The sequence below is a fragment of the Gracilinanus agilis genome, chromosome 2 (genome assembly GCF_016433145.1).
Source record: "Gracilinanus agilis isolate LMUSP501 chromosome 2, AgileGrace, whole genome shotgun sequence".
In the NCBI taxonomy this organism is placed as follows: domain Eukaryota; kingdom Metazoa; phylum Chordata; class Mammalia; order Didelphimorphia; family Didelphidae; genus Gracilinanus; species Gracilinanus agilis.
In genome coordinates this window covers 476,762,465-476,783,790 of record NC_058131.1, presented here as the reverse complement: position 1 = coordinate 476,783,790, position 21,326 = coordinate 476,762,465, and the positions used below count along the sequence as shown (strand labels likewise).

The 21,326-nt window shown below is 38.2% G+C and overlaps 1 protein-coding gene across 4 annotated transcripts in view; it reads right to left on the bottom strand.

The window, feature by feature from the left end:
* Positions 1 to 21,326, bottom strand: part of SIPA1L1 (signal induced proliferation associated 1 like 1) — a 165,887-nt gene that overhangs the window by 66,136 nt on the left and 78,425 nt on the right. For all 4 annotated transcript variants that reach the window (XM_044664918.1, XM_044664919.1, XM_044664920.1 and 1 more), the window contains exon 9: positions 5,133 to 5,408. In XM_044664918.1, coding sequence (XP_044520853.1) covers positions 5,133 to 5,408 — 276 coding nt within the window. The remainder of the gene's footprint in view (positions 1 to 5,132; positions 5,409 to 21,326) is intronic.

Sequence of the window (21,326 nt, the reverse complement as noted above, 5' to 3'; positions counted from 1 at the left end):
GATCTATTTTTTCTGTGTTTTTTAAAAAAACTATTATCAGATTGTTTCAATGGCTACTGGCTTATTTGGAGGCTATTTCACTATTAGCTGTGTATAGTCAGGAGACCAACTAAATAGAGCAAAGATTGGAATTAACATGAAAGTGGAAGAATGAAGATGAGATAATAATATGTACAATTACAACAACTCCAAGCCAATCTATCTAAAGCTGATGGCTCTGTAAAATAAATAATTAATACAAAATAAAATAGAAATTGACTCGTTATCTCTTAAATGATATTTAAAAGAAATAAAACTGCTGTAAAAAATAGCCAAAAAAGCCCACAGAAACTGCTTTAGGTACCAAACCTTTTTCTCCCAAGCTGCGAAAAGCTCTAGTGTGCAAATGCTTTGCCTTACCCTAGTACTGCCACCTATGATTGTAAGACAGATCTGTTTATGTGCAATGCAACAGAGTCAGAGGGCCAGCAAACATTCCCTATAATCTCCTTCTGATCTGGTGCCTGACTCCTTTTCTGTCTGTAGGCTAAGAGCTCTAGAAGCTGCAGCTGCCGATTCAGCTGCTCCCAATGCCTGCTGCTGGCTTGCCAAGGGGAGGTCTGCTTTGGCATGGCCTGCTGGACCTCAAACCACTCTCATCCTGGTGAGATAGATCTTTCCTACCAACCATTTAAGTTAGCTTGGGCAGGAAAACTGTCCATCCTTCTGTGGGTCCTGTCACACCAGAATTCATTTGGAGGCATGAAAGTTGTTTGAAGGGGAATTTACTAGAGCTCAGGAGAGCCTCTGCCTTTTCACTGCCATCTTGGCTCCATGCTACACCTGCCCCATCAAAAACAACTTTCATTCTAATAGCTGATTGGCCTCTTTCCTGTCTCAAAGGGCTCCTATGTGTAATCAGAATCTGTTACCCTAAAAACTACAATCCCCAGCAAAACTATAATTCCCAGCACTCAACTCACTTCCTGTCAGTACATGCTGATGTAGACAGGGCATAAATTAGGTGTAGTTCCTTCTCTGACCCTTTTTTCTTCCTGTCTTGGCTTTGGTGGAGCAGGGATTTTTGAGTAGGTAGAAGAGCTTAGTCATGGTTCTGTTTTGTGAGATAATAAACTTTATAAAAATAATACTTGAAGTATTGGACATTAATTAAACCAAGAGCCACTGTTTAGTGCAACTCATGAAGAAGGAAAGAAGGCGAGAGTTACCAGTAAGACACCTTTGCTTCCGCTAAGCTCTTATTCCAAAGCTTTATCATAAAGTGAAGGTGGACCCTGGTTCTGCAAGGTTCTACCTGTGCAATTTCAGTTGTGAGTGGCCCTTCCTCACGTTGGGCCAGCTCAGCTCACAGACACGCTGTCTGGCTGAAGACCTGTCTGGCCACATTCAGAGAGACTCCTCAGAAGGTTCACACCAAAGCAGTTTTTGTCACCAAAACCACACAAAAGCTTGGAGGGGCTGAATTCCATGTTCCTAGAGAGCATATCTACATTAATGAAGGGAGAAGGGAAAGGCTTACCTTCTATAATTTAGAAAATCTGGTATGGTACTAATGGGATTATACTTCTCTAGGACTAAAAAGTAGCCAAAGTGGTGTGAAGATGGGATTAACTCTCCTCTGCCCAATTTTAGATTTAATCACCAGAAGTGTATACACCCCACTTATCCTTAAGTGGGAGAGGTCTGTGACCCATGTGTGAGATAGTGGGTGATGTCAACTGACTGCCCTTTCAGCAGTCCTGAGCAAAGCTTTAGCTATAATTGGTCCATGTGAAGTGGAGGGAAGACACAGGAAGTGACAAAAGGAATCGTTTTTAAAAGTGACAAGAATTTCCTGTGAGAAGGTCTTTTGGCCTTAAACTTGACCCTGGAGGAGCTCCTGCTTGGAACCTCAGACTGCTTTTCTATTTTCCCTTAGAACTACCATGTGGGTGAATGAAAAAGGCTGACTCCTTTCCTTAGCTTGTTCTGGAGGTACTAGCCTCCCAAGAGGCCCCTTGGTCTTGGAGGAGCCCTTGTGACTAAAACCCTTGTTTAATTTACTTCTGGGCCCCCTTTGCTGGAGTCTCTTAAGCCCTGCCTGGTTTGGACCAGCTGGAGTAAATATCTATTCTCTCTGATTTTCTTACTTTCACTCTTTCTCCTTTTATAAATAAACTAACATAAAAAGTCATTTGGAATTTAGTCATAATTCCTGGAGACCACACTCATATAAATTTAGTCCAACCCTTTAATATTCTACCCCTTACATTTGAAAGCGTATGGTAGAAAGAAGACTGGCTCTGGAGGTAAAGAATGGAGGCTCAAATCACATCTCTGAGATTGATTATGTCTGGAACCTCAGTCAGTCACATAACTAGGCTCCCTGGAGATGGTTTCTTTATCTGTGAGGAGGGTGGACTTAATGGCCTCTGAGGTTAGACTTCTTTGACACAGAATCCTAGAATTATTAATTCAAAATATTTTTACCAATAAGAGGTAATGCATCCAATAAACTGGCTTTTGTATCTATAGCAGAAATTAAATTCAAGGAGGGAAGTTAGATAACATGGTAGATAAAGCCTCCAGTCTGGAAATTGGTAGGCCCTGGACTCAAATCTGGCCTCAGATACTTCCTGGATATGTGATCCCGGGCAATTCACTTAACCTCCAACTGCCTAATCCTTATGCTTCTTTTGCCTTAAAACCAATACTTAGTTTCATTCTAAAACAAAAGGTAAAGATTAAAAAAAATCCAATTCAATATTGCATAGAAGGAACTTTTTTTTAATAAAGATAAAATAAGGTAAACATAGAATGAGAAAGCTTACTGCTTTGTTTAAAAAAAAAAAAGTGCCTAGCATTAAAGAATGTTTATCAATATTATAAAGAACTGCTTCCTAATTTATGAGAATCTAGATCAAATAATAAATTCTAGTTAATGTATATATCAAAAGGTAAATTTGGAACATTTAGGACAAAAGACCAATTCAGTGATTCCTTAGAACTTAAAAAAAAAATTGAACCGAGATGGCTAGAATTAGCAAATGGAAATACAGTGTTGCTATAAGGAGGGATATATCAGTGAGCAAATAAAGCTAGATTCTTTAAGTTAATCATTTTTTGAGAATAAGTCAGGTACAGTTTAAAAAAGAAACACACACACCCAAACCCCACCTATGGTAACATATGAGAATTGAATTTACATGACTCTATAGTGTCATTAATTAGTTAAGTACCTAAAAAGCATATTTTAACTGTTAAATATTTAACTCATCATCATTATATTAAATATATGTACTTAAGCAAACTGAGGCTTTTACATAGGGATGGAAGAAGTCACACATGAGCAGTATTAGAAAGGGCAGTGGCAGTGAGGGGGAAAATGTACCCTGGCAGCATGCATGCATGCATGCATGTATGTATGTATGTATGTATGTATAGGCAAAATGTCTGTAGAACATCAGAGAGGAGACTGCAACTGCAGTGGTGAAGGAACCTTTGGAAAAAATTATCCACATGGACAGTTTCCCTCACAAACATAGGTTTATAGTATTTGTCTATTGAAAAATTTTTAAGTACAAACTCATTTCTATTTTAATAGAAAGGATTTCAGTTTAAATAATGTTCACATAAAAAGTTTGACTCTACACTGGATGAGAATAAAGAAAGGCTAAATTATACACACAGTTGCTTTGCCTCCATCAGCCAAATAAAAAGTCTAGCTACTTTAAGACAAAATGCTGCAATATGCTCCACTGTGAATGCCAGGAAAAACAAAGTGAAACATTTTTTTTGGGACCCAAGGAAATCTGATCATTTATCACAAACCAAAGTACCAATGAAAAGCTGTAAACTTCATCCTCTCAACATAATGTTTATTTCTTGCCTTTATCCTTTAATCCCTTTCCCCTTCACTTCTTTTTTTAACGTATTCTCCAAGTGAAGTCTTGTCCCATAATTCTCTCCTACCTTCAAAGCAATGGAAAGTATGTGGTATAATGTACTGGTTGGCTTCCTTCTACCTCTTTATTAACCAAGTGACATGAACACAGCTACTCAACCAAAAACCTGCTTCCTGTTGCTAGAATCTACATAAGTGACTCCCCTGAATGAATACTGTTACAGATAATAACCATCTCCTTAAAATATAGGGAAATTAAATAACAACTTGGAAATTGCCATTTTGGGGGAGCCCAAGGTATTTCTGGGCTGCAATCATGCTTTATTCAAATCATGGTTTTAGAATGTAGGTATGAAAGTGTAGGAGTCCAGGCATATATTAATCTTGATATTATTTTAGGAGTGCTCAAAAAGCTGAGTCTTATATCTCTTATGATTGGTTTCTGTAACCTTGAGTTAAATTGAGTTAAATCCCTGAGGCTACACTCCAGAAGACAGGTCAGTTATCTCAGTCTACCAATTTTACCAATAACAATCAATTAACATATGTATCAAACAAACTTAGATCATATGAACTCCAGATATAGGTGTAAGCTGTACCTATTGTCTTAGAATCTGGCAGTTTGTATCTTGTGATGATTAATTCATAATGCTAATGTATCAGAGGACTTGTCTAATTATCATTTTCCCCTTCCTCCTATACTGTTGTAGCCCCAGTAAAAACACCAGTATGTGGGCTAAGGGTAAAGCTCTTGACCACCAAAGCTCTTCACCATCAGAGCTCTATCCCACCAGAGCTAACTCACTGTCTGACTACTTCATGTTGGAACTTTCTTTGTCTTTGTGACTTTCTTCTCACCTTATGTTCTCCTTCCATTAGACTTTAACCCATCACCCATTTTTCTCTCAGTTCCTGGTTCCCCTTTTTCTGAGTGTTCTACCTACGAGGAACTTTTGTGAAGTCGGTGGTTGTCTTCAGAAAGTTATTTCCTTATGGATGGTTTGGCTAATTTCCAACTTTTATTATAAAGTTTCAAATAATTAAAATATATGAATGCCTATTTTGTTTTTATGTGTGTTATGTGAATAGTTTTATGTGAATCTTGGGCACAAACTGAAATTTAACCTTTTTTTAAAAAATTAATTTCTTACGTTTCCTATATTTCCCCCTTTATTTCTCCTCCTTCCCCAAAGTCTCTGAAATAACTCCTAAATAAAAAAGAAATTTAACCTCTAAAGAATATGGTTACCTCCTTTCCAGAGGGCGACCATCACTAGAGATGCTTCGAGGAATATTAGCTGCTCGTTCTGGAGGCTGCATTTTCCCATCTCCTTTTCCAGCACTCATTCGAGAAATCACTGGACTCTGAACCTGGGAGGGTACTTGGGACCCATGAGGTCCTTGCCCTTTGTTGGCATTTCTCTGCCATTTGTTGTTATTTCTGAAAGGGAACTTAAATTCATAGGAAACCCCTTCATTCATTTTGTAGTCCATCACTGGCATGCGGTATGTTTCAGAACAGCTCCTGTTAAAACAAAAAAAACATATTAATGCCTCTTTATGACTTATTATTACTTGATAAAACGTCACTACCACCTATTAATAGTTAAAATTCAATGAAACCTGCTAGGCAAATACCACAAAGAGGCCAAAGGCAGGAAGATATCATATACCAAAATAACAGAAGTGTATCTTACTGTATCCATCATCAATCAACAACTATCTAAGCACTCATTATATGCTAAGCACAGTCCTAGATGTTGGGAACAAAATGACAAAAGTACAATAGTCAATATCTTCAGAAGCTCCCATCTACTTGGCAAGAGACAGACTTACAAAATACACACACACACACACACACACACACACACACACACACACACACACACACACATTTTGGAGGGNACACACACACACACACACACACACACACACACACACACACACACACAAATTTTGGAGGGGGAATGGAGGGATGAAGTATTTACTAAAGGAATTAGAACAAGCTGGACAAGCCTCTCATCTGGGCAGTGAAGTTAAAGCATTCCAAGTGGTAGAGGTGAAGAGGTACAAAGTTATAAAGATGGAATGCATATGTGAGGAATACCAAGATGGCCAATCTAGCTTGCAAAGTTTGGGAATGAGGAGTAATAAACAACAAAATCAGAGAGGTAGGCTGGAGGCAGATTGTGGCTGGTTTTAAAAACCAAAGAGAGGGGCAGCAAGGTGACTCAGTGAATAGAGAGCCAAGTCTTAGACACAGGAGATCCTGGGTTCAATCTACTTCCTAACTGTGAGATCCGGGCAAGTCTCACCACTCTTCTGCCTTGCAATCAATACTCAAACAGAAATGTTCATTTTGTACCCTAAATGTAACAAGCAACCCCTGTAGTTTAATGAGTAATACAATGATATAGTCAAATGTGTGCATCAGAGAAATCAGTTGTCCAGGTTTAATCTCTCTGCTAAGCATCAGCAACATATTTCCAGCTGTGACCATAGTCATCTTAAACTCAACATGTCCAAACTAAATTCATTATCTTTCCTCCCAAACACTCTCTTCTTCCTAACTTCCCATTCCTTTCAAAGGTACCATCAGCTTCTCAGTAACACAGGCTTAAAACTTTAATGTCATTCTCCATTCCTCATTCTCTCACCCTTCATATTCAATCAGTAATCAAGTCCTGTCAGTCTTACTGTTGTAATTTCTCTTGCATATATTCCCTTCTCTGACACAGTCACCAACCTGGGTCACCAAGCCCTCAGCACTACCCACCTAGACTACTGGATTAGCCTACCAGTTGGCATCTGCCTCCAGGCTCTCCCAACTCCAATTCATCCACCACTTGGCTGTCAAGTTGATCTTTCTAAAACATGTTTGACCATTCACTCCTTCATGACTATAAACCCCAGGGGTTCCCTATTACCTGTAGGGTCAAATGTAAAATTTTCTGTTTGGCTTTCAAGGTCCTTTATAAGCTATCCCTTTTCCAATCTTCCAGAACCTTTCTCCTATCCACATACTCCACAATCCACAGGCCATCGCCTAATTGTCATTCCTTCTGATTTGATGCAATGTTACTAGCTGTCCTGAATGTCCAAAATCTTCTCCCTTCTCATCTCTATGCTCATATCTTCCTTCTTTCTTTTAAGCCTCAGTTAGTCTTATTTTCTGCAAAATGTCTTTCTCTGACCTCTTGAATCTTAAGAGGTTTTTCCCTTTAAGATGATCCCTTATCCATCCTGACTGTATATATCTTGTTTGTACAGTTTTTTTATGTTGTTCCCCATTTGGCTGTGACAATCTTAAGAGTAGACATTTTTTGGTCTATCTTTGCATTCCCAGAACTTATCACTGGGCCTGGCACATAGCAGGCACTGAAGAAGTACTAGATGAAGGTGGCTCAATGGATTGAAAACAAAAGGTCCTAGATTCAAATATGGCCTCAGACACTTCCTAGCTATATGACCATGGGCAATCCACATTGCCTAGTCCTTAGTCACTGTTCTGTCTTGGGAACCAATACGTAGTATTCATTATAAGATGGAAGGTAAAGGTTAAAAAAAAATGTTAGGTGACACACTGACTTTAATAGCTATGGAGAAAATGGAATGGGACAAGGCAAGACCTGAGGTCAGGAGACTAAATATGAAGCTACTGTAATAGTCTAAATGAGAGGATATGAGAGGTAAAAGTTGAGTGTTTACCACACAAATAGAAAGAAGGGAATTGGCTAAAAGAGAGGTTCTTGAGGTAGAAAAAGGCAAGATTGACAACTGACTATATAACATGGGGTGAGGAAAAGTGAGGTCAAAGAGAACAGGAAGACTATCAATATGAACAACTAAAAGAATGGGTAACTCTGGCTGAAATAGCTGATGAGAATTTTAGATGAGACTGAAGACCAATGAGAGAGGAGGACCCAGGAAATAGCCTTTGGGGTAAAAGCCCCTTGAAGGGCACAATATGGATGGCGAGCCAACAAAGGTGATGTAGGAATGAATATTCATAAATGAAACTTAAAAAATATAAATTAAAAAAATTTTAATGGAATAAAAAAAGCTCATGAAAATATTTGGGGAAAAAAATAATGTGGAAAATAATCTGCTGCCTTCCCTCTTTTTCTCTACCCAGTGAGTAAATAGATAAAATTACAGCTTTGGGAAATTAAATCTGAATGTTTTCCATTGTACTTTATTATGAACTTAACAAAAATGAAAAACTATATGTAAATGAGAACTAAAAAAGATTGTATATGAAACTGTGAACTTCTATAATATGTTTCTGAAGGGTACATCAAATTAACATGGTAGTAACAAAACTGTCACACAGGTCCATTCTTCTGAGTATATTTTTGCTTTCTACTGTGCATTTTAAAAATAAGTTTCTGACACTTTCATGTAGAAAGGAAATGGACTATATGCATTTGTACATGGCCAATGTATTGATTTACTTTTCCTGACTATGCTTACTGGTTACAAGAAAGGGTTACAATGAAAGAGTGGAGGAGGGGTGTTATAGTGGGTAATGATAGAAATGCAGAAAAAAAAAATATCCCTTCTTCTCCTACCTCTGATGTTGAATAGCCTGAATTTAGGATAATTACTCTAAAAAAACTGGCTGACAAGTTGACTGTGCCAACTAACATTCAAAGCAATTCAAAGAATTGTTAAAGGCCCAGTGCAAGGCACTGTGCTAAATGTTGAAGATACAAAGATGAAAAATTATTGGACTTTCCAGATGCAGAAGTTTACATTCTAAAAGTAATAGACATGGCAGGAAGAAAGAGTATTAAATTATATAGCATTTTACTGTTTACAACCTGTTTTCTTTACAATCCAGTGAGGTCATGGCATGAATATCATCCTCAACATATGAGGAAATAAGGTTCAGCTCTTAAGCATCAGATTTGAATCTGAAATCCAGATCTCTTCTGATTTCAAGTCCAATATCATCTAACTATATCACATTGCTATGTTTTTGTTTTTAAATCTTTATCTTTCATCTAAGAATCAATACTGATGATTCAAAGGCAAAAGAACAGTATTTGACTTGCCCAGGATCACATAGTTAGGAAATATCTGAGGTCAACTTTTAACGCTAGGACCTCCCATCTCTACGCTGGTTCTCCACCCACTGAGCCACCTATCTAGCTTCCCCTACCATGTTGCTATATTAAGGATAAAGAAGGACTACTGAAGAAGTGCTTTGAATAATATGAGAGAGAGAGAGAACACTTTCAGCTAAGAAGGGGTAAGGGCACCATGAAAAAGTGGAAGAAGGGCTACCTGACTTTAAAAGAAGGGCTTTAATGGAAATAAAGGATTTCAGCAACTAAATCAATAACAAAAGACTGTGTTCCTAGAATGAGGGATGGCTGACACAAATAAAGGAAGCTAGAATAAGACTGAAGAACAAAGAGACTAGTCAAAAGTGGTTAAAATATATAGAAAATGAGGGGACTAGAGTGGAATTAAGCAGTATCCAGTTTGTGGAACTTTCCAATAATAGGATCTAAGATATTTATATTAATACTATTTGTGATGTCTAAAGTTGTATATTATTTGAAAGTAGTTTACTTATTAAAAATGGCATGTGTAAGAAGAACCAGTTGGGAGGCTATGAATGAAAATGAGATAAATTAGCAATGATGTGAGATTCTGGAATTAGTCCAAGAGCTGCAATGGCAACCATGAAACATGAGACATCAGAGGGTGGTCTCAACCACACAGGTGGACTTTATAAGAAAAATATATGGAAAAGTATGATGATTAAATCACAAAGTTGAGAAAACATGAAAAAACAATATGTACTATGATACCATAAGGTATCCACAATAAGAAATATAAATGTAAGTTGCTTAAGACTGACTTGTTAAAAATAATAGCAGCATTTCAGTTTTATCACCTGCCAATTAGATGTTTGGAGTGGATAATCTCTTAAAGGTTCCTCCTAGCCTACATGAAGATAGGATGCCTTTTTTGTGATAGTAATGGAAAAAACAACTGCAATCTACATCACAACCTTGTGGAGTAGCTTGTACAAATATTACTATGTTATTTTTTATATATAAGGAAAAAGAGGACCAGGGAAGTTTAAAATGACTTGTCTAGGAAAATGCAACTAGTAAGAAATGGATTCTACTTTTCGAAATTCCTTATTTTAGTTGAGGACAACACTCTTCATTTCAGTGGCCCCAGATTTGAATCTTTGGCATCATATTTAACCTCCATATGCAATCACTTACTAAGTCTTGATATGTTACTTTACCACATATTTTACATTTATCCCTCTCTCTCTATTTCCACAATTACCATCCTAATTGGTTTTCAAAGCTTCTCACCCAGATTACTGCAACCCCATCTAACTGCTGTCTCTGTTGTCTCCAATTCAACCTCCACAAAGCTGCCAAAATAAGTTACAAGTTTGACCATATTACTTCCCTGCTGAAGAACTTTCTGCTGCTCCCTAAATGCCATCAGGACAAAATACAAAGTTCTCAGGTTGGATGTTCTTCAGACTCAGTTATTTTACCTTCCACCTCTATTCCTATGCACATGGAAAAGCATTCACACCTGCTTCTACCTATTTGAGACCCTCTCCTTTATATACTAAAAAAAGGGAAAATTTTTGAGAAAGTAGATAGTTATCTCCAGCATTTCCTTATTTGTGGGGCTCTCTGGAGCCTATTTTAGAAAGATAAAGGGGATGGAATATCCTATACTGAACATACAGAAGAATATATTTTTTAAAAATAACTGGTTTTTGGATTTTCTCATTTTGACTCAACTTAAAATAGTCAAGTACTCAAATGAACCTTTTAATTTTATTAATATGAATAATCCTTTCAATGAGGCATCATAATCCATCTATGCTTGCTCATTTTCTCATCTGTGTTTTTTCATATATTGGCAACTGGGTCTTCCTCCACTCCAACAATGTACTAGGGCCCTTGATTGTTTTCTCTTATCATCAAAAGGACAACATTCTCCATTTGTTATTCCTGGATCTTGCTATGTGATCAGTTCATCTCCTCTGATCATGCATTTCTTTGACAAAGTCCTTAACAATGTATATTCTTTGAAATTCCTGGCCTTGAATGAACAGTTGTTTTTAATTATTATCAACAGAATCATTAAAATTGGTGCCTATAAATTTGCTCCAGAGATCGATTATCCTCAAAATATCAAAAAGCGGGACAATGGGCTAGTGGGACAGGTGAGGAACTATATAGCTTCATTCTGGAATAGCAATAACAGCTGACAAAAGAATGAAAAAAGAAGCAATTAGTCAAAGAACAGAGTGATTAGTTGCTAGGAAAACAGCAGTGGGGGGTGTGGAGTGCAGAGGAGGGGAGATATGACAGAAGAGCATTATCCTATTTTGCTTAAAAAACTGAAGCAAAGTGTTAATGCCTCAGCTATTCCATTTGAAGTAATTTCTGAGGGGAAGAAGGAATAGCACAGTTTTCAGGTCCTCCAAAGGCAGTAACATTATTTCACACTTAGTAAGAAAGTCTGAAAGCTGTTTCTATGCTACTATTATCCCTCCTTTGCAGATATGATGCTCCGGCCCTGAAAGGGGAGGCGATCTGCCCTGATGTCCAGAGGAAGCAATGTGAGGATTGGATGATTCCTTTTCTCATAGACAATACGTAGATTTTTCAATCCTTAAGTTTTAACTTTGATGGAGGTTTGTTTGGCCTGATGAGTTTAGTCTATGAGTGGTATTGTTGGGAAGTTGTTAAAAAAATAATTTGGCTTAGTTTCCATGTATAAGGAAAAGTTCATTTCCACATCAAGTACTTGTGCCAAAAAAATTTCATCTCTAAACCTCAGGGAACTCAACCTGTTTCCCACAATGTCAGTGTGTGCCTTATATTACTGCTACGTCCATTATCTATATATTCCTTCCAGTTTCAATGCTTTCTGCTCTGATTTTGAGGTTCCCAAATTATTCTAGTTTTTCCCTTTATTTTTAGGCAGGTAACAGAACTCTAGAACTGGAAATTTTCTCAATATCTCTGTTTTCAAGTGTGAAGACACCTAAACCTTATTTCAAAAGATAATTTTTAAAACCTGAAAAATGTAAAGACAAAGAGATGGAGAATGAACAAAGTAAAAAAAATGATTGTAAATCTCAAAGTAAAATGAGTTATTGATGTAAGATAAAACTTATTTAACAGGCATGCATTGAACACAGTTTTATTAAAATTTGAAATATTTTATGTTACAGTAGCACTTAAAAAACATTGTCTCCTTCTCTGTCATTTTACAAAGATTTTAGAGTTAAAGTATATAAATTCTCAAGTTTACAAATTCAAATTTACAGCTCTAAATTTCTAACTCTATCATTTACCTAGTACGTACTAGGAAATAGGGCTATGAAAGCAAAAGATGCCTACATCTTACTAGGGGGACACAAGATATATACTCAAAAGTAAATAGATGATTTAAATAGAAATAAATACATAGTCATTCTTGAAGGGACTCTAGGGTCATTTCCAAAGGCTTCTTGGAGGAAGGGGTGCTTGAGTTGAGTCTTGAAGGAGAAGCAGGGATTCCAAGAGTGGGAGGTGAGGAAGGAGAACATAGGGGAATACTTTTCACAAAAGCATACAGGTGAAAGATGGAATGCCAAGTATAGGGAACAATAATTAGTTGGTCAATAAGCATTTATTAAATGCCTACTCCGTGTGAGGCACTGGGAATGCAAAGAGGGGCAAAACATTTTTTATCCTTGAAGAGCTCACAATCTAATAGGAGATACAACATGTAGGTGTTGTATATTATTAAGAAATTAGCTATAAGTTCTTGAATGTCATCTATATGTTGCTCAAGAACTACCAGACTACGGAAAAATACTATAAGCTGCTAAAAAGAAACCATTCCAGGGGCAGCTGGTGGTTCAGTGGATTGAGAGTCAGGCCCAGAGAGAGGGTCCTGGGTTCAAACCTGACTTCAGACACTTCCTAGCCATGTGACCCTGGTCAAGTCACTTGACCCCCATTGCCTAGCCTTTACCACTCTTCTGCCTTAGAACCAATACACAGTATTGATTCTAAGTTGTAAGGTAAGGGTTTAAAAAAAAGAAAAGAAACCATTCAGATATTATTGAGATACATTTAGGATAACACAGGACCTGACTGCATCCATCCTGAAGAACCATAAGGCATGGAATATATTCCGGAAAGCAAGGGTCTACAACCAAGAATCAACTACCCAACAAAAATGATTATATTCTTGCAGCATTTAATAAAATAGAAGATATCCAAGCATTCCTAAAGAAAAGACCTGACAAACAGAAAATTTCATACCCAAACATAGAACTCAAGAGAATCACCAAAAGGTAATTAAGAAAGAGGGGGAAAAAAAAACCCTTTTTTTAAAGGGACCCAATAAGTTCAAATGATTTGTGTTCCTATAAGAAAAGATGATATTAGTAACTCTTAAAAATTAGTATTATCAGGGACTTCCGGGTTAAGATGGTGGCAGAGTAAAAAGCAGCTGCTTAACCTCTCCTAACCAAAACAAAGAAGACACAAAAACAAATCCAGACAAAGGAAGGGACCCCACAACAGGGCGCATCATTGAAGGTACGTGGAATTGGGGCATTTCCAAGCTATAAAGGGGTGAAACAGCTCTCACTAAAACGCGAGCTGAGCAACCCCCTGTCCCCCAACATACACACCACCTACAATGACAAAGCCAGCGCAAAAGAGTCAGAGCAAATTTGGGATACCCATTAAGTCCTTGATGGCTACTTGGGGTCACCAGGACCTGCTCCTAAGAGCAGCAAGACTTAAGACCCCAAGAGGCTAAAGAACGCACGGACTTTGAACACAGACTCTGAGTGCAGGCGTGGTCTCGGCTGCAGACGCAGATGCTGAGCGCAGGCTCAGACCTGGAGTGGGGACCCAGTGCAGAGGGGGGCAAGACTGGAAACAGCGCCCTGAGACTGTTAAAGGAGCTTTGGGCAGAGGAACAAGCAAGGGGACCCACCAGGAGGTTTGACCCTGAGAACAACTAGACCTGAGACCACAGGAGCCTAAAGAGCGCAGACAGATCCTGGGTGTGAGGATAAAGCTGAGAGGGCACACGGCTCACAATGGCAAGCCAGAGACAAGAACCCCAGAAGAAAAAGATCAAGAAGAAACCTTTAACACTCGACAACTTTTCTGGAGAGAAAATCCAGACAACAAAGCAAACAGCAGAGAACAAACAAGTAATCATACCTAAACCTTCCCAAAAAGATGAAAACTGGTCACAAACTCCTGAAGAGTTCAAATCTGAGATTATGAGAAAGATGGTAGAGAACTAGCAAGAAAATAACAGTTTAAAAGGCAGAATTTCGCGATTAGAAAGTGAGGCTCAGAAATCAAATGAATTGATAAGCAAATTGAAAACCAGAAATGACCAGCTGGAAGCCTTGAAGAACCAAACAGACCACATCAAAAGGAAAACCAAAAGATTATAGCCAAAAACCAGTCTGTAAAGGCTAGAATTGGGCAATAAAAAAAGATGCCCCCAAATCAAAAGAATTAATAAGCAAATTGGAGACCAAAATCAAACAGCTGGAAAACAGGAAAGACCAAATCAAAAAGGAAAATCAAAAGAAGATAGCAGAAAATCAGTCTCTAAAGACAAGAATTGGGCAAGTAGAAGCCAATGATCTCTCAAGACAACAAGAACAAATAAAACAAAGTCAAAAGACTGATAAAATAGAAGGAAACATGAAATATCTCACTGAGAAATTGACAGATCAAGAAAACAGGTCTAAAAGAAACAATCTGAGAATTACTGGTCTTCCTGAAAAAGCAGAAATTAATAGAAATTTGGACTCCATACTAAAGGAAATTATTCAGCAAAATTGCCCTGAAGTTCTACAACAAGAGGGCAATATAGACACTGAAAGGATCCATAGATTGCCTTCTACACTTAACCCTGAAAAGAAAACCCCCAGGAATATAATAGCCAAATAAGAGCTTCCAAGTAAAAGAAAAAATTTTACAAGAAGCCAGAAAGAGAAAATTCAGATATCAAGGAGTACCAATCAGGATCACACAGGATCTGGCAGCCTCCACACTACAAGACTGCAAGGCTTGGAATATGATATTCAGAAAGGCAAGAGAACTGGGTCTACAACCAAGGATCACCTACCCATCAAAACTGACTATATACTTCCAGGGGAAAGTATGGGCATTCAACAAGATAGAAGATTTCCAAGTATTTGCACAGAAAAGACCAGGACTAAATGGAAAGTTCGATATCCAACCACAAAAATCAAGAGAAACATGAAAAGGTAAATAAGAAAGAGGGGAAAGAAAACTCTTATTTTTAAATTTGCCTCTTAAGGGCTTCAATAAGATCTAATTATTTCTATTCCTATATGGAGAAATGTTATGTGTAATTCTCTGTAGGGAACTCTATTCACTATTATAGTATCCACTATTATAGTAATTAGAAGAATTATTCACAAGGAGAGGCTGGAGTACTAAATGGTCTAAGATGATAAGGGGGTGGGTGGGAAAGAGGGGAGGGTGAATAGTAGAGGACACCAAGAGAAACTTGAAAGAATAAGAAAAATAGGATATTCTATTACACACAAAGAAGGCATGGGAAGGGGAGGGGATGAATACTATTATAAGAAGAAGAAGAGAGCATTAAGAGATAATATCTAAACCTATATGGTAGGATTTTGGTTTCTAATCCACTCTGCTATTTGCTTCCTTTTTATGGGCTAGTTCATCCCATTCACATTCAGAGTTATAATTATCAGTTTTGGGAAAGAGGGGGTGAATAGTAGAGGACACCAAGAGAAACTTGAATGAATAAGAAAAATAGGATATGCTATTACATACAAAGAGGGCATGGGAAGGGGAAGGATGAATACTATATTATAAGAAGGAGAAGAAGAGAGCATTAAGAGTTAATATTTAAACCTTTCTCTCAGTGGAATTAACCCTGAGGGGGAAGAGTAGCTATATCCATTGAGATATAGAACTCTATCTAACTCTACTGAGAAAGTCAGAAGGGATAAACCACAGGGAGCAGAGGAGTGGGGAGGTCAAAAAAGGAAGGGAAGGAGAAGGGAGAGGGAATTCACTAGGCCTTAAAAATAAAAAGAGGGGAACAACAAGGGAGGGGGTAGAAAGGGTAGAAAAAGAACTATTGAACAAATAAATAAGACTAAGAGCTGGTACTCTGAAAAAAAAACAAATAAAATAAGGTACTGGTTAATGTAATAAAAAAAAAGAAAAAATCAAGGGAGGGGACAAGGGTTACTGGCTTAAAACAAATCACTGGTTTAAAAGGAAATAGTGTAAGAAGAAGGGGTAGAACTAAGAGAGGATACTAAAATCTTGGGGAATACACAACTGATAATTATAACTCTGAATGTGAATGGGATGATTGATTATACTAAATTAAAAAGCTTTTGTACAAACAAAAACAATGTAGCCAAAATCAGAAGGGAAACAACAAATTGGGAAAAAAATCTTTATAACAAAAAACTCTGAGAGGGGTCTAATTACTCAAATATACAAGGAGTTAAATCAATTGTATAAAAAAATCAAGCCATTCCCCAAACGATAAATGGGCAAGGGACATGAATAGGCAATTTTCATATAAAGAAATCAAAAGTATCAATAAACACATGAGAAAGTGCTCTAAATCTCTAATAATTAGAGAAATGCAAATCAAAACAACACTGAGGTAATAACCTCACACCTAGCAGATTGCCTGCCCTTTGATCCAGCCATACTATTGTTGGGTCTGTACCCCAAAGAGATCATAGATAAACAGACTTGTACGAAAATATTTATAGCCACGATTTTTGTGGTGGGCAAAAAACTGGAAAATGAAGTATATGCTGGTGAAGGAATATTATTGCGCTAAAAGAAAGAAGAAAATCAAATTAACAGTATCAAGGATGAAAAGGGCAACCTCAGCTCTAATGAAGAGGAAATTAAGGTAATTATTATTATTTTTAAATCCTTACCTTCCATCTTGGAGTTAATACTGTGTACTGGCTCCAAGGCAAAGGAGTGGTAAGGGTACGCAATGGGGGTCAAGTGACTTGCCCAGGGTCACATAGCTGGGAAGTGTCTAAGGCCAGATTTGAACCTAGGACCTCCTGTCTCTAGGCCTTGTAATGGAGGGTTACCGGGGGTTAACTATTACTATTTGTGGGTTCACACTAGGTTGAGAGAGACAGGAATGACAGATGAACAGGACCCAACAAGGTAGGGAGACCAAGTTTAACTACTAGGAGGTTACAGTTACTGGAAATGGCAGTTAGGCTCCAACAGTCACTCAGCCCACCTAGGCAAGGGCCTATGGAACCAGCAGGCAAAAGGCAAAGGTTTATAACAGTTTTTAATCAGGGACTATAAGATAAAGGATGGGAATTGTGAATCTACACTTACAAGCTAAGGGCAAACCAGATGGACAGGGGAAGGACTTGACTACACTAAACTAAGGCCTAAGCATAACAGGGCTCAGGGAAAAAAGCATCCTCACAACAGACGTGTTCAGCCTCACTCCAGTGATGTTATTGCTCCTCCTGGACCACCGGCTGCACTCTTCCAGGTGGGTAGATTCTGGGAGCTGACCCAGCCCAAGTTGACCTGCAACTCAGGTTGGGATTTAGCAGTCTCTACCAAAATCTCCTACAAGTAGGTGATGGTCTTTCCACAGGATCACTGGTAAATCTGGTGTCTCCTAGTTGTCAGCTGCTGCTTGCCCCAAACACCATGGAGTCTCTCCCAGTGAGCAAGAAAATACACTTCGTGCTTCTTCATTCCATCTTGGAATTCTCCAGCCCTTCCTGCTAGGTCCATATTAACTATATGTAAACTAATACCTAAATAATCCTCACAACAGCCTGGCTCTCAATCCACCAAGCTACCCAGCTGCCCCCAAAGGTAATTATTAAGAGCTATTTTGCCCAATTATATGGCAATAAATATGAAAATCTAGGTGATATAGGTGAATATTTACAAAACTATAAACTGCCTAGATTAACAAAAGAGGAAATAAAATACTTAAACAATACCATCTTAGAAAAAGAAATTGAACAAGCCATCAAGGAACTCCCCAAGAAACCCCACCCAAGGCCAGATAGATTCACAAGTGATTTCTATAAAACATTTAAAGAACAACTAATCCCAATATTATACAAGCTTTTTGACAAAATAAGCAAAGAAGGAGTTTTACCAAATTTCTTTTATGATACAAATGCGGTACTGATTCCCAAACCAGAAAGACCAAAAACAGAGAATTAAAACTATAGACCAATCTCCTTAATGAACATAGATACAAAAATCTTAAATAGAATACCAGCAAAAAAAACTAAAGCAAGTTATCATGAGGATTATTCACTATGACCAAGTGGGATTTATACCAGGAATGCCATAACAATAATCAAACAAAAGAAATTATATGATTATCTCAAAAGATGCAGAAAATGCCTTTAACAAAATACAACACCCATTCCTGGTTTGTTTGTTTTTTAAACCCTTACCTTCCATCTTAGAGTCAATACTGTGTATTGGTTCCAAGGCAGAAGAGTGGTAAGGGCTAGGCAATGGGGGTCAAGTGACTTGTGTTGTGAGGAAGATTTATTTAGCAGTTTATGTAGCAATAGTTTATATGGACCTAGCAGGAAGGGCTGGGGCATTCCAAGATGGAATGAGGGAGCAGGAAGTGGCTTGTGCTCTGAGAGAGACTCCATTAGTGGTTGGCACAAACTGTTGCTAACTCTGGGAGATCTCAGACCTGCATCCTGATTCCCTGGGATCCTGAATGGTGTTGGTTTCTAACAAGTGGACAAGACCTACAGAGCAGCACCAGGTGGAGGAGGAGTTTGAGATCTGGTGGACAGCATCTCAAAAACACTCTCTCTTCTTGGGTACCTTGGACCACCTTGGCTTTTGGCATCCTGAGATAATCTGTGGATTACCGTGAGAACCCCAAAGCCACCCACAGACCCATTAGCTGTGCTGGTCAAACCTGGCTGGAACCAAGTTTGAAGCAGCCTCCCAGAGACTCCAGTGCTGTTTCTTTGGGCCCTGCCTGTTTAGGTCACTAAGATTAGAATTAGTTGGCAGCTGTTATAATGAATCAGGATGGTTAGCTTCTCTCTGGTCCAGCCTGGCCACAGCCACACCAGAGTAGGCAAACTGCTGCTTGATGTTTCAGATTCTTCTCCTTTGCTAGATGATATGCCTAATCAGTCTTTGGGATATTCACCCCTTTCCACCCTCTTCTTCTTCTCCTGTCCACTTCCCGGATCCCTCCCGGGCCCTGGGAAACCTAGATAACTAAGATGATTGATTTCCTAATATCTAGGGGCAGTAGAATCAGAGATGATGGTCTGGGTTCAGGTTGATAATGTTAACAGGAACAAACAGGAGGATCTTGCAAGGCTGAGCCTGCAAGTCTCAATCCCACAAAAGACCAGGATCCACAACCCCTGCCAGGGCTGCCAGGGTGTTTATACCCCCCCTGGGCCAACTGCTCTCTCCTGTGTCCTCACGGCCCTCTGGGAATATTCCGACATCCAATGGATCCACCTGTCAATCAACAGTGTGGACTCCTGGCCCCCAGAGATTCAATATAACACAACTGACAGGAACCAAGTTTAATGGCAATAGTGAGTATATCCAAAATAATACCCAGGAACAGCTATTAAAAGATAAAGCTTATATTGATAAAGGAAGAAAGGGATGGCAGGGAAGGGGTATCTAGGATTTGGATAAAACTGGGAAGCCCTGATCTGTTAGGTAGAAACTGCCCCTCCCACCCAGGAGGGAGTGGCAAACCTTTAGCTAACTTGCCCTCGAAGCTAATAGTAATTACTCCTAATATCTAAATAACTAAATGAATAACAGAATGCTATTGCAATAAAGGTCTATTACCACTAGGCAGACAAACTCCAGAGTAGAAACCACAATGGCTTTTGCCACTATGGCCTCCCAGGCAAACCCCCAAACCAGGAACAGCAAGCAGAGAGACCTGCTCAACTCAACCCCCAGGAATCAACTGACCAACTCCTTTCCAACTGTCCCTTGCCCAGAGTTCTCCAGGGGGGGTCCCCTGGAATTCTGGATGAGGCTTGACCCTGTATCCTGCAGGAATTCCACCCTGCCATTTTCTATATTAGAGTGGAAATAATCAAAAACTTTATAGCAAAGTTGCAGGATACAAAAGAAACCCACACAAATCATCAACATTTCTATATATTTCCAACACAACTCAGCAATAAGAATTAGAAAGAGAAATTCCATTTAAGTATGCCCTAGATAATATAAAATATTTAGAAATCCATTTGCCAGGACAAATACAGGAATTATATGAACACAACTACAAAACACTTTCCACAAAATTAAAACTACATCTAAATAATTGGAAAATATTAATTGTTCATGGGTAGGATGAGGTAATAAAATAAAAATGACAATCCTACCCAAATTAATTTACTTATTCAGTGCCATACCTATCAAACTACAAAAAAACTAGAAAATATTATAACAACGTTCATCTTGAAGAATAAGAGAAAGATATCAAGGGAACTAGTGAAAAAAAATGTGAAGGATGGGGGCCTAGCAGTACTGAATTTTAAACTGTACTATAAAGTAGTGGTCATCAAAATGATATCGTACTGGCTAAGAGACAGAAGGGTGGATCAATGGAATAGGCTTGAGGTAACTGTCCTCAACAAGTTAGTGTATGACAAAGCCAAAGATCCCAACTTTTGGGATAAGAACCCATTATTTGATGAAAAATTGGAAAAGAGTATGGGAGAGATTAGGTTTAGATCAACATCTCACACCCTGTACCAAGATGAGTAAATGAATTAAATATAAAGAAGGAAATTATAAGTAAATTAGGTGAACATAGAATAGTATACCTGTCAGATCTATGGGAAAGGAAAGAATTTAAGACCAAGCAAGAAATAGAGAATATTACAAAATATAAAAATGAATATTTTTGATTAAATTAAAAAGTTTCTGTACAAACAAATACAATGCAAACAAAATTAGAAGGAAAGCAACATATTGGGGGGGATAATTTATAACAAAAACCTCTGACAAGGGTCTAATTTCTCAAATTTATAAAGAGCTGTCAATTGTACAAAAAAAATCAAGCCATTCCCCAATTGATAAATGGTCAAGGGACATGAATAGGCAGTTTTTAGATAAAGAAATCAAAACTATCAATAGGCACATAAAAAAGTGTTCTAACTCCTTCCTGATTAGAGAAATGCAAATTAAAACAACTCTGAGGTACCACCCCACACCTAGCACACTGGTCAATATGGCAGTAAAGGAAAATAATAAATGTTGAGGGGTTCTGGCAAAATTGGTACACTAATGCATTGCTGGTGGAGTTGTGAATTGATCCAAACATTCTGCAGGTCAATTTGGAATTCTGCCCAAAG